The sequence below is a fragment of the Meriones unguiculatus genome, chromosome 8 (genome assembly GCF_030254825.1).
Source record: "Meriones unguiculatus strain TT.TT164.6M chromosome 8, Bangor_MerUng_6.1, whole genome shotgun sequence".
Taxonomy (NCBI): Eukaryota; Metazoa; Chordata; class Mammalia; order Rodentia; family Muridae; genus Meriones; species Meriones unguiculatus.
This window is the reverse complement of record NC_083356.1, coordinates 81865909-81878139: the sequence shown is the minus strand read 5'-3', so window position 1 is coordinate 81878139 and position 12231 is coordinate 81865909. Positions and strand designations below refer to the sequence as shown.

Below are 12231 nucleotides of genomic sequence, written 5' to 3'. Positions count from 1 at the left end.
TCATTCTGCTGCTTTGATAAAACACTTTGACTTAAAGCATCTTTGGGAGAAAAATAGTGTATCTCTTTGGACTATAGATTTTAGTATGCTTATCCTATACTACATAGTTAATATCCACTTACAAGTGAGTATATGGCCTGCCTTTCTTTCTGCTTCTAGGATAACTCACTCAGTATGGTCTTTTCTAGTTCCATCCATTTGCCTGAAAATTTCATGATTTCCTTCTTTTTAATAGCTGAGTAGTATTCCACTGTGTAAATGTGCCACAATTTCTGTATCCATTCCTCTGTTGAAGGACACCTGGGGTGTTTCCAGCTTCTGGCTATTACTAATAAAGCTGTTATGAACATAGTTGAGCAAATGTCCTTGTTATATGATTGTGCATCTTTCTGATATATGCTTATGAGCTGTACATAGTTAGATCTTGATGTAGCACTATTCCTAATTTTCTGAGAAAGTGCCAGATTGATTTCCAAAGCGGTTGTACAAATTTGCATTCCCACCAGAAAAGAAGGAGGGTTCCCCTTTCTCCACATCCTCTCCAGCATGTGTTGTCACTTGAGTTTTTGATCTTAGTCATTCTAATGGGTGTAAGGTGAAATCTCATGGTCGTTTTGAATTGCATTTCCTTCATGACTAAGGATATTGAGCATTTCTTCATGTGTTTCTCTGCCATTTGATATTCCTTTCTTGATAATTTTCTGTTTAGCTCTGTACCCCATTATTTAATTGGATTACTTGGTTTGTTGGTGTTTAACTTCTTGAGTTCTTTATATATTCTGGATATTAGCCCTCTGTCAGATACAGGTTTGTTGAAGATACTTTCCCCATCTGTAGGCTGTCAGCAAGCTAAACAACAGGGAGGACCCTAGGGAAGATGCCTAATCATTATTCAAAGGGCAAACCGTATAGACACAGGAAGCAGGAGAAGGGAGGAAACAGGACAGGGACCTACCACAGAGGGCCACTGAAAGAATCTACCCAGCAGAATATCTAAGCAGATGCTAAGCAAACTCATAGCCAAACTTTAGGCAGAGTGCAGGGAATCTTATGGAAGAAGGGAAAATGAAAGACCTGGAGAGGACAGGAGCTCTACAAGGAGAACAAAAGAGCCAAAATATCTGGGCCGAGGGGGTCCTACAGAAACTGATGCTCCAACCAAGGACCATGCATGGAGAGGACCTAGACCCTGTGCTCAGATGTAGCCCATAGGCAGCTCATTCTCAATGAACACTCCCTAGTAAGGTGAGCAGAGGCTGTCTCTGACTTGGACTCAGTGGCTGGCTCTTGGAGTACCTCCCTGGGGGGAGGGGCAGCCTTACCAGGCCACAGAGGAAAAAAATTCAGCCAGTCCTGATGGGACCTGATAGGCTTGGGTCAGATAATAGGGAAAGAGGACCTCCCCCATCAGTGAACTAGGGGAGGGGCTTAGGGGTAGAAGATGGAGGGAGGATGGGACTGGGAGGAGGTGAGTGAGAGGGCAACAGCTGGGATACAAAGTGAATAAATTGTAATAAATAATAAAGAAAAAGAAAAAGAAAGTTTTTCCCCCCTCAATACAAACCTTTAAAAGCAGAGGAAACATGGCATTCTTGAGGCAAAACTGAGCTGTAGAAACAATATTCTCTATTTTGTTAGTGTTGGCCTCTACTTGGAATTCAGTGCAAATTGTAAATCACTTGAGAAAGAAAGAGAGAGGAGAGAGTCAGAGATGTAGATAGTGATAGAGACAGAGAGAGACAGAGAGACACAGAGAAAAACAGAGAGTCCTGTGGGGACAGTGGTAGTGGTGGTATTAGGTGTCAGGCATCAGGTGTCAATCATCTAAGTATCAAGTGTCTGGCTGCCTGGAGTATCATCTTTTTACCTCTTACACTAAATTATCCAAAAGATTCCAAGTGCCTGCAGGCAGGAAGCAGCTGGGTATGGTATTTTCAGTTCTAGTTCTGAATAAGGGAACTGGTTACCAGATCTCAACAGAGGAAAGTTGAGGAGAAGATCAAGTTAGAAGCAGATCAAGTAAGGACCCTGTCTTGGTTTGGGTGACTTCATGTTCATAATAATGCTTGGCAAGTTGTTTTGCCCAAAACCTAGTGTTTTAGACACAAAATGTATTCCATTCTTTTTAATAGCAGGACAAAATCAGACATTATGTGTTTAGTAACTGTATAAATAAATATCATATTAAAATATTCCAGATAATAACCAAGATAGATTGTTTGTAAAATAAAGATATTTTGAAGGTGTAATCTATGAATTTTAGTAAATTCATTATGTGAAAAAAAAATGGCCCTCCCCTCATGGGAATGTTTTACTGTTTGGAAGAATGTGTAATAATAAGGATACAGCAAAGCACTGTTGGAATACAAAAAGATTATTTAACTGACTATTTTGTTTGGGGTTTTGAGACAAATCTCACTCTCCATTTTAGGCTGACCTTGAACTCATTATGACCCACAATGGCCATAAACTTGTAATCCTCCTGCCTCAGTCTTCAGTATTCTGGGTGTTACAGGTATGACCAACCACACCTTGGTAATTGGCCTTTAAGAAAACAAAACAAAACAAAACAGCAATTATTTTAAGACAGACTGCTGCCCTACATGCCAGTTATCAAATTCAACCACTACATTCCTCTGCACACACTCAATCAACAAATGATTAACAGAAAATGCAAACAGGGACAAAATAAAAAAGATAGTGATGCAACTCAAAAAGCACTTTTCCAACAACTCTCGGAAAACTTGCAAAGGTAAATCAGGAATGACATAAAGTGCTTCTGCTAATTTTTAGTGAAATGTGAACTACTGTTATTCACTTCATTTTATATGTTTACATTTTACTTTAGTGTTATAATTAACTTAAGGAAGTACAATGCTAAATAATATAAAATCGTTTTGGCTATACAAATACTTAACCTTCAATCTTTCAGCTAAAAACTCTTCTTGCAACATTTACTCTGAGTTTGAGTGTGGAAACGGAGAGTGTGTTGACTATCTCCTCACCTGTGACGGGACCCCTCACTGTAAGGACAAATCCGATGAAAAGCTGCTCTACTGTGGTAAGTGTTTGAAAAGGACTTTATCGTTGCAGGAAGATATTTATGTTGGGGTCTATAGTTTTTGGTCTGTTTGTCTGTCTGTATTTCAGGTGAACACTTGCCTTAATTGCCTCTGATTGGCATTTATCCCTGAAGGAAAATAACTAGACTTTGAAAAAACGAGACAGATTATTATCTATCCCGTTACCATAGTAATCACTGGAGAAGAATCTCTTCTTGGTTTTCTATCAGTTTGATGCAAATTAAAAGGGAACTGGAGCCTATTTTGTAAACCGCCATATAGTTTCTATCTACCAATAATTTTGGCTCATATTAGTAAGAGCACAGTTCAGAAATATCAGTGAGTAGTGGACATTGCAGACTTACGCTGCAGCAAAGATCCACCCTCAGCCATGACCATGGACTGTAGATGTCAAAGCATTTGTGCATTCCATTTTTGTCTCAAGGGTAATCATGGGGTTAGGGGTCCTGTAATGTGGAAACTGTGATAACCATGATCCACAAAAACCACAAACAAACAAACAAACAAACAAACAAACAAAACTGCAGCCTTTCATCATTTGTGCCTTCCTGTTGGTGACAACAAGTGAAAGTCGTCCTCTGAAAGAGATTGGCTTTTCTGTTATGGGAATTAGCAAAGATTTGCCTTCCTTTCCCCATCAATATGTGTAATTGCCCAAATTTATTTTAAAAATAATGTGATTTATTTGACTTTACAAGACCAACAGCATTAGGTATCTGTGCCATGTAAAAATTGGAAAACTTTCATTAGAATTGTTATTTTATCTCCAACCTAATCTTTGGGAACTTTATCATAATAATAATTGCACCCTATTAATCAAAGAATTATAAATAGGAAGATGGGCATTTGGTAATTTGCACATATTTTGTTCATTCCAGATTAAGATTCTCAGTCAAAATGATGGAGAGATGCCATCTGTTTATGATTTTTCTTTTTTTCTTTTCTGTATTAATCACAGGTTATTTACTTTGTATCTCAGCCATAGCCCCCTCCCTCATTCCCTCCCAACCCCACCCTTCCTCCCTCATCTCCTCCTTGTCCCTTTCCAAGTCCACTGATGGGGGAGGACCTCCTCCCCTTCCATCTGACACTAGCTTATCAGGTTATTTATGATTTCTTTAACCAGAATTATATAGAATTTATTCAAATTAAATGTTTAATTTACAGAATAGCAATTGAAAAAACAGTTTGAAGGTAATAGAAATAATAACAGTAAATGTAAAATATACATTTATTATGAAATGGGCTTAAAAATAATATCAACAGTTTTATATTTATACAAAATTAACTAAAAAAAAAATCAGCAGCCCTTCTGTATAAAAAGGACAAATGGGCTGAGAAAGAAATTAGGGAATCAATGTCCGTCACATTAGCCACAAATAATATAAAATATATTGGTGTAAGTCTAACCAAGCAAGTGAAAGTCCTGTATGACAAGAACTTCACGTCTTTGAAGAAAAAAACTGGAGAAGATACCAGAAGATGGAAAGACATTTCTCTCATTCTTTGATAATCTCCTTAGGGAATTCATGCCTTGTTGCTTTTTTATTATAAAATCCCTGCTTATATTAATGAATTAATGGATGAATGATAGGATGCTTTCCTGCTTCTGAGATATCTCTTCTGAATTGATTATACATTGTCTGTTCATTCCTATGGAGCATGGGAAAAGCACAAGAAACAGTATGTAAATATAACCCTGGACCACTTGTTAGGAAGCAACAGATCACAAAGGACTCAACTGAATGAGATGATTGTTCCTTGGTAACTGATGGACACTGTACCTCAAGAGCTTTGACATAGCACTGCTTTATGGATCCAGATTCCATTAAATAGTAGAGAAATTTTATTCATGGTTTTTACCATCTAGAAAGCTCTCTATATGACCTCTAACGACAAGTTTCTATCTTTATTCATAAGAAAACAGAAGTTGCCGAAGTGGGTTTAAACCTTGCTACAATCGTCGATGTATTCCCCATAACAAACTCTGTGATGGTGCAAATGATTGTGGAGACAGCTCTGATGAACTGGACTGTAAAGGTAAATATTTTTATATCATTCTTTGAATATTAGGCATTATTATAGATGTTTATTAAACTTTCACAAAATTTGTTTCTGAGAAAAACTGTACTTTGTAATATGTTTTACATTCATTTTTTTATTAATTACAGTTTATTCACTTTTTATACCAGCTGGAGCCCCCTCTCCCATCCCCTCCCAATCCCATTCTCCCTCCCTCATCTCCTCCCATACCCCTCTCCACTGATAGGGGAGGTCCTCCTCCCCTTTCCTCTGACCCTAGCCTATCAGGTCTCATCAGGACTGGCTGCATTATTGTCTTCCTCTGTGGCCTGGTAAGGCTGATCCCCCTTACTAGTCCCTGTTCCCCTTAATAGGACACCCACTTAGATACTGAGCTGCCATGGACTACATCTGTGAAGGGGTTCTAGGTTATCTCCATCATAGTCCTTGGTTGGAGTATCAATCAATTTCAGAAAAGATCCCTTTCCTCAGATTTTTGGTTCTGTTGCTCTCTTTGTGGAGCTCCTGTCCCGTAAGGGTCTTTCTCTCTCCTCCTTTCATTAGATTCCCTTCACCTTGCCCAAAGTTTGGTTATGAGTCTCAGCATCTGCTTTAATACACTCCTGGGTAGAGTCTTTCAAAAGCACTCTGTGGTAGGTCACTATCCTGTTCCCTGTTTTCTCCCTTTTCCTATGTACATCCCGTTTGCCTTTTTGAGTGAGGATTGATCATCTTACCCAGTGTCCTCCTTTTTGCTTAGCTTCTTTACGTGTACAGATTTTAGTATGTTTATCCTATATTATAAACCTAATATCCACTTATAAGTGAGTATATACCGTGTGTGTCTTTCTCCTTCTGGGATACCTCACTCAGCATGATCTTTTCTAGTTCCCACCATTTTCCTGAAAATTTCATGATTTCCTTGTTTTTAATTGCTGGGTAGTATTCCATTGTGTAAATACACCACAATTTTTGATGTTATCTTTTGTAAATACTTTTAGAACAGAACTGTAGATTATTCTGTTAAAAATAAACCAGACTTAGGCATAAGAGAATCTCATGATTCTTATATGTGAAATGCAAAAGTATTGATCCTATAAGAACTATAGAAAGGGTGTGATTATCAGATATCACCTGAAGAATAACATCATGGAGAAGCGGTAATCAGTGGATATAGTGATATAGTCTGATACAAGCAAGAATTCATTTTTGTAAATCAGTCAAAATTAATTCAATTAAAAACGTTTTGACTGCCTTTCTAGTCTCTATTAGTTAACTCTCTTTTTTTAATCCTATCTTATGTACTTGTTTTAAGGTGATTATATCAGAACAATCAATACTGAATCAGTTGCTCTGAGAATGATTACTATGTTTCTTTGTTCTCTTTCACGATAATTTAATTTCTTAGTGAGTGGGTAAAATACTTAATGTTAGTCCTTAAATTAAATTAAGCAGACTTATTGAGGCATATATATACCTGTCATATATTCCATTTGTTTTAAATACACTCAAAGGTTCTATGTTAAATTTATCCAATTTTGCACTCATTATAACCAGGACATTTCAGAATATTTATCTATGATTCCTAATCCTTATTCTCATTGCCTACCATAATTTTTCCTTTTGTAGGCATTTCACATTTCTTACAAATTAAGTCATGCAGTATGCATAGTCTTTCATTTCTTGCTTCCTTCACTTAAGTCTGAGATTCATCCATGTTGTAAAATGAATGAACATAGCAAAAGCCTTGTTACTACTTTTCTTTTATTATTATTCTTTTATTATTTAATATAATTACATCACTTCTCCTTTCTCTTTCTTCTCTTCAAACCTTCCCACATACCACTCCATCATCTCTTTAATTTATGGCCAATATTTCTCAGTTTTTGTTTTACATGTATGTATATACGCTATATACATATATATCACTAAGTAAAACTTCCTCTGCAAATGTTACATGTATTTATGCTTTCAGGGCTGATCTTTGGCCTTAGTTAACCAGTTGGTGCACTGTTCTCTGGGGAAGACTATTTCTCCTATTCTCAGCATGCCTTACTTGCCTGTAGTTCTTTGGGTTGGGTTAAGGCCTCACAGTATTATAATGGCTCCTTCCTGCATATTTCTTGATCCACATAACCATTAATTGATGAATTTCCCAATTGTTGACTGGATTAGCTCTCTTGTCAATCCACTTTATTCCTCGATTGAATATACTTTCCACTGCTTCCCCTGTCTATACATTTTTAGTTTGTTCCTGTGTTGTGAATTAGATTAATATTACTCATCCTGTCTACTAGAGAAGATACTCAATTTATACTTCCTGTTTCGATTCTTATTGTCTGAATTTTTAAGGCACTTTAGCAATTTGTGCTTCATTTTCAGAAACACCAAAATACAAAAACAAATTGAGTATGATTATTAATATTACATTGAATAGAAAAAATAATATTCATGCAATACACACTCTATATAAAATAACATGTTAGTTTTGTCTTTTTAAAATTATTATTAAGGACCACAAAGTGACACCAATATTTATAGTTCAACATATGAGGCTACCTAAAATATGGACCCAACATTTATTTCTAAGTCAGTGTCCTTTCAAAAGGCTCTTCATTTACTGAATATACTTTTTGAGTACAATACACCAAGCTAGATCAAGACACAAAATTAAGACATATGTACCTCTTCTCTTCAGTAAATTCAAACTTCTAGAGAATACTAGAAGTTTGAAGTATGGGTTTCTCTACTTTATCAGAATATTATTGTGGACATTGGTCATAAAGTGAGTGCACTCTGAGATTGAAACTCTTGGAAACTTGCAGATGAAGCTATTCCAAAGGCCTGGAAAGCTAGAGTTCACTTATATTTAATATAGAAGTATTTATTGTCTTTTAGACTCAATAAGAGAATAAGAAGAACAACTCAGTGTAAAGGATCATTATTTTTAAGAAATGCATCAACATTAATTGCTAAACTTAAAAAAAACATAAAAGTCTCAGTATATTGTAGTTACAGCAGAAAGATCCCCTCAAGAATATTTTACTCAGGAAAGACCAATCTTTCAGTGTTTTAAGGCATTGCAGAGAAAACAAGGTGGCAGGCTTGAACTGTACGCACCAAATTATCTTGATGAATTTGATGTAGTTTCTTAATTACAGTGAGGAAATTCAACTTACTGAAGTCATAAGGGGCATAAGATAAAAAACTAAATAAGGGACAAAAACAATCAGTAAAAGATTATTAATAGTGAGTATAGAAATTTTTATAAAATAATTGATAGAAAAGAAAAGGTATAAGATAGAGTTAGAAAGAAATGGCTCCAAAAAATGAAAGAACCAAGGAAATGTGTGCGAATGACTGAGGAGCTTCATGGAAGGCTTGGGAAGCTCCATACCTTGCAACACAACCCTTAACTTTGTTGCCACCCAGGTTCAAAGGCAGGAGATCTAATGCATTTGCAAATGAAGTTATTTCATATTGCCTATAAAAGTTTAAAAACAATAAAATTTTATAAGATATTAAAAGTAGATTGAGGAAATATATAAATATTTAAAAGAAAGAAGAAATAAAGTGAGAACAAGAGATGGGTAATATCTATCAGATAGTTTCAAGCAGGAGAGAATACATTAACCTAGATAATGGTAAAAATAAAAGGATAGATACTGAAGAAACTAAATAACCTTTTTTTTCAAACAAAGCTTTTGGAACTTAATGCTACTATATGCTTTTGTGAGGAAAGTAGGATTGTCTTAAAAATGGCAAATAATAGTGTGTTTGTATTTAGAAAACACAGCCTAGTACATGAGGGGTATTTATGAAATTGTAGTGGGTGAGGTTAAAGAAGTAAGCCTTATAAAATATACATACATATATATATATACTTTCTAATTATATCAAAAGCAACTGCCAATGAATAGTAAAAATTAAGAAGGAATGTTGTCTTTTTTTTTTAAAGCTTAAACATCTTATTTACAGTTTGGGCACAAACATGCACTAGAAATCAAGCTTTGTGATAGTGTTTCCTTTTTGGCAATATTAGCATAAAATTCAGAACAAATAAAGCATAGATCTTGACATTTTCCCTATAATGCAGGTTATTTGAAATTAAAGCTTCTTATAAACATGGACTAAAAACACCTTGCTACTTTTTAGAAATTAATGTATTTAATACAACTTGAGTAATTCCTATGATAAATATATTGTTTATAAGATAAAAACATGCTTATCTCAATTTAGCTTTTCTTTTAGCTGTGGTTGTTAATATGTTCCCCTTAGTTACCTTGCAAACCACAGAAGGTAACGTTACTAATCCTGTTTTCTATAACTCTGGTACCTATAATGCCTTGATTCAAATATGAGTTTAGCAAATTAGTCCCTGAAAACACAAGCTTATAGGTGAAGAATCAGGGGGAGATAACAAAGTTATCTTTCCAAGTCTTCTAATGATTCCTAATTCTACAACCAGTGTAACCCTAGGATGAAGTTACTGTACATATGGATACATAATAACATTGACAAACAAATACCTGACCTGGAAAGACAAGCCTAATGGGGCTATAACAGTACAAATACTATAAGAGCAACTAGCCACTTTCTGATTGGATTTAAGTCCCACTCCACAAGTTAAAATCCATACTTGGCACCATTGTCAGAGCCAAGAACCTGTTACTACACAGGTCACTGACCCTAGAAGAGAAGCTACTTTTTTGACTCTACTAAATGGACACAATACGAAGCTGACATCTAGTAAATTATTTTTATACCCATAGTTAGTACATTGTTCAACCCTCATCACAGAAGCTTCTTTTGCCAGTAGATGGTGATTAATGCACAAACCTGGTCATTAGCATTAATATCTGGTCAAAGAGAAGAGAATAAGAGGCTTTTGAATGCTCAGTCTAAATGGGACATCTGCATAACAACTCCTTCTCCCACAGCTCAGCAATCATTGTAGAAAAGGAGGTAAAAATATATTAAGAAGCAGAGGTAGTGGAAACTACAAGGAAACAAAGTTTTTCTTACAGAGCCTGTAAGTTTCACATATGAACTCACAATGGTTGTGAAAGTATGAGCAAGCTCGGACAAGATAATATTCCGACATGTGCAGGGTAGGTGAATATACAAAGTACCATTCCTAGCTATGTAGCTATTGGCAGTTGATAGCTCCTGGGACAGGAATAACAATTTTTCTTTAAGGGTGATGTCCCATCTAAGTTGGCCGCTCTGCAGTAAGGCCTCACATTTAAGAGCACATGAGCAGAACAGGCTGTATTTGTGGGTTAAAATAAAAGAGAACATAAAGTTGAGTTAGTATTCCCTGGGAGGCCAGCTCTTTTCTGAGGAAAAACAGAGAAGCAGGAGATATTTAGGGGAGGGGAGGATGGGTACTGGAAGAAGGGGAGGAAAGGCACAATGTATTTGAGATGTGTTGTATGAGAGAAGAATAAATTATTTAAAAGATCAAAATATTTTGTCCAAAATTCTCAAAGAACTAATAAAAATGAACTAAAGGACAAAAATATTAAATTATTTAATTAATTATGAAGGAGCAGACCTAGTGGGAAAACTTGTAACTCCAGTTACTCAGCAAATTGAGGCAGAAGAGTTATGAATTCACATCCTGTTTCAGCTAAGAATTAAATTTAAGGACAGTTTCATTGTTAATCCCAGATCTTTGGGTCCCCAAAGACCACCTGGAGCCAGACCACATATGCAAGAGCAAAGAACTTTATTTGGGCTTAAGCTTAGTCTTTCAACTCTCACCAACTCAGTGAATCAGGGAGGAGAATCCCTAGCTGCTGCAAGGCAGAGTTTTTAATTGGGGTTGCGCAAGGAATAGTGATTTCCAGCTTAGCAGTTACATGATTTGGGGACATTTAGCAAAGGCAAGCTTGTTACAAAGTGACTAGCTGACTAACGTTGAGCAAGCTATATATAGACCTCAGGAATGTTAGGTATTTTCCTGTGTCATGAATGTTCTACTACAAGGTCAGTGGGCAGCCCAGCACAGAGCCCCATCCTGAGATAAGATACCTTCCCATTCTGTGGTTATCTCCAGGCTGTTTCTTGGGTGAGGGGATTTCATGGTCTTGTTCCTGGAATTGGTGAGCTAAGGCCTAGTTTTTCTGTTAAAGTCAGGCCTGGTACTAGAATGGAGACAAAATGGAGTTTATGTTGTTTTCTCATTCATAATTAAGCAAGACCCTGTTTTAAAACAAACAAACAAACAAAAAAAGTAAATACAGCTCAATGGCAGAAGGTTTGTCTAGCATGACCAAAACCCTTGGTTGGAAACTCAATATTAGGGTAAACAGAAAACAGTCAATATAAACATTGAAGTTATAGTATGCTGTGATGAGAGGTGAAGGTGAAGCTATTTGTACACACACACACACACACACACACATACACTCAAGACGAGTTTCTCTGTGTAGTCCTGAATGTCCTGGAACTTGTTCTGAAGACAAGATTGGCCTTAAACTCGAAGAGACCCACCTGCCACATCTCTTAAGTAATGGCATTAAAAGTTTTATTGTCTTAGTTATGGTTTAATTGCTGTGAAGAGATACCATGACTCTTAAAAAGGAAAACATTTAGTTGGGGCTGGCTTACAGTTCAGATTTTTAACCTATCATGGCAGGAAACATTTCGACATGAAGGCGTACATGGTAGTGAGTGAGAATGAGAAGATGCTGAGAGTTCTATAGCCTGTCTCTCAGGCAGCCCACACCCACAATGACACACTTCTTCCAGCAAGGCCCCACTTCCTAATACGGTCAAGCATTCAAGTGAGTCTCTGGTGGCCATTCCTGTTCAACCCGACCTTTCCCAGCATAATGCAGAAATACATTCAGTCCAACTTCAATAATCAGTAGTCACCAAATTCTGAACGGTCTCAAACTTGTTCAAAAGTCATAAGTTTAAAATTTCTTCTGAGATTCATGTAATCTCTTAAATGTAATCTCCTGTAAAATCAAAATGCAAAAGCAGATCACATACTTCCAAAATACAATGGCACAGGATATACATTACCATTACAAAATGGAGGAAAGGGAACAAAATAAAAAGATACTGGAACAAAGCAAAACTGAAAAACAGCTGGCAAAACTCCAAACACTGTATC

At 36.3% G+C, this 12231-nt stretch overlaps 1 protein-coding gene across 1 annotated transcript in view; it reads left to right on the top strand.

Moving 5' to 3' along the window:
• Positions 1 to 12231, top strand: part of Lrp1b (LDL receptor related protein 1B) — a 2037254-nt gene that overhangs the window by 1695485 nt on the left and 329538 nt on the right. Inside the window, exons 46-47 of the mRNA XM_060390094.1 lie at positions 2933 to 3061; positions 5004 to 5123. Coding sequence (XP_060246077.1) covers positions 2933 to 3061; positions 5004 to 5123 — 249 coding nt within the window. The remainder of the gene's footprint in view (positions 1 to 2932; positions 3062 to 5003; positions 5124 to 12231) is intronic.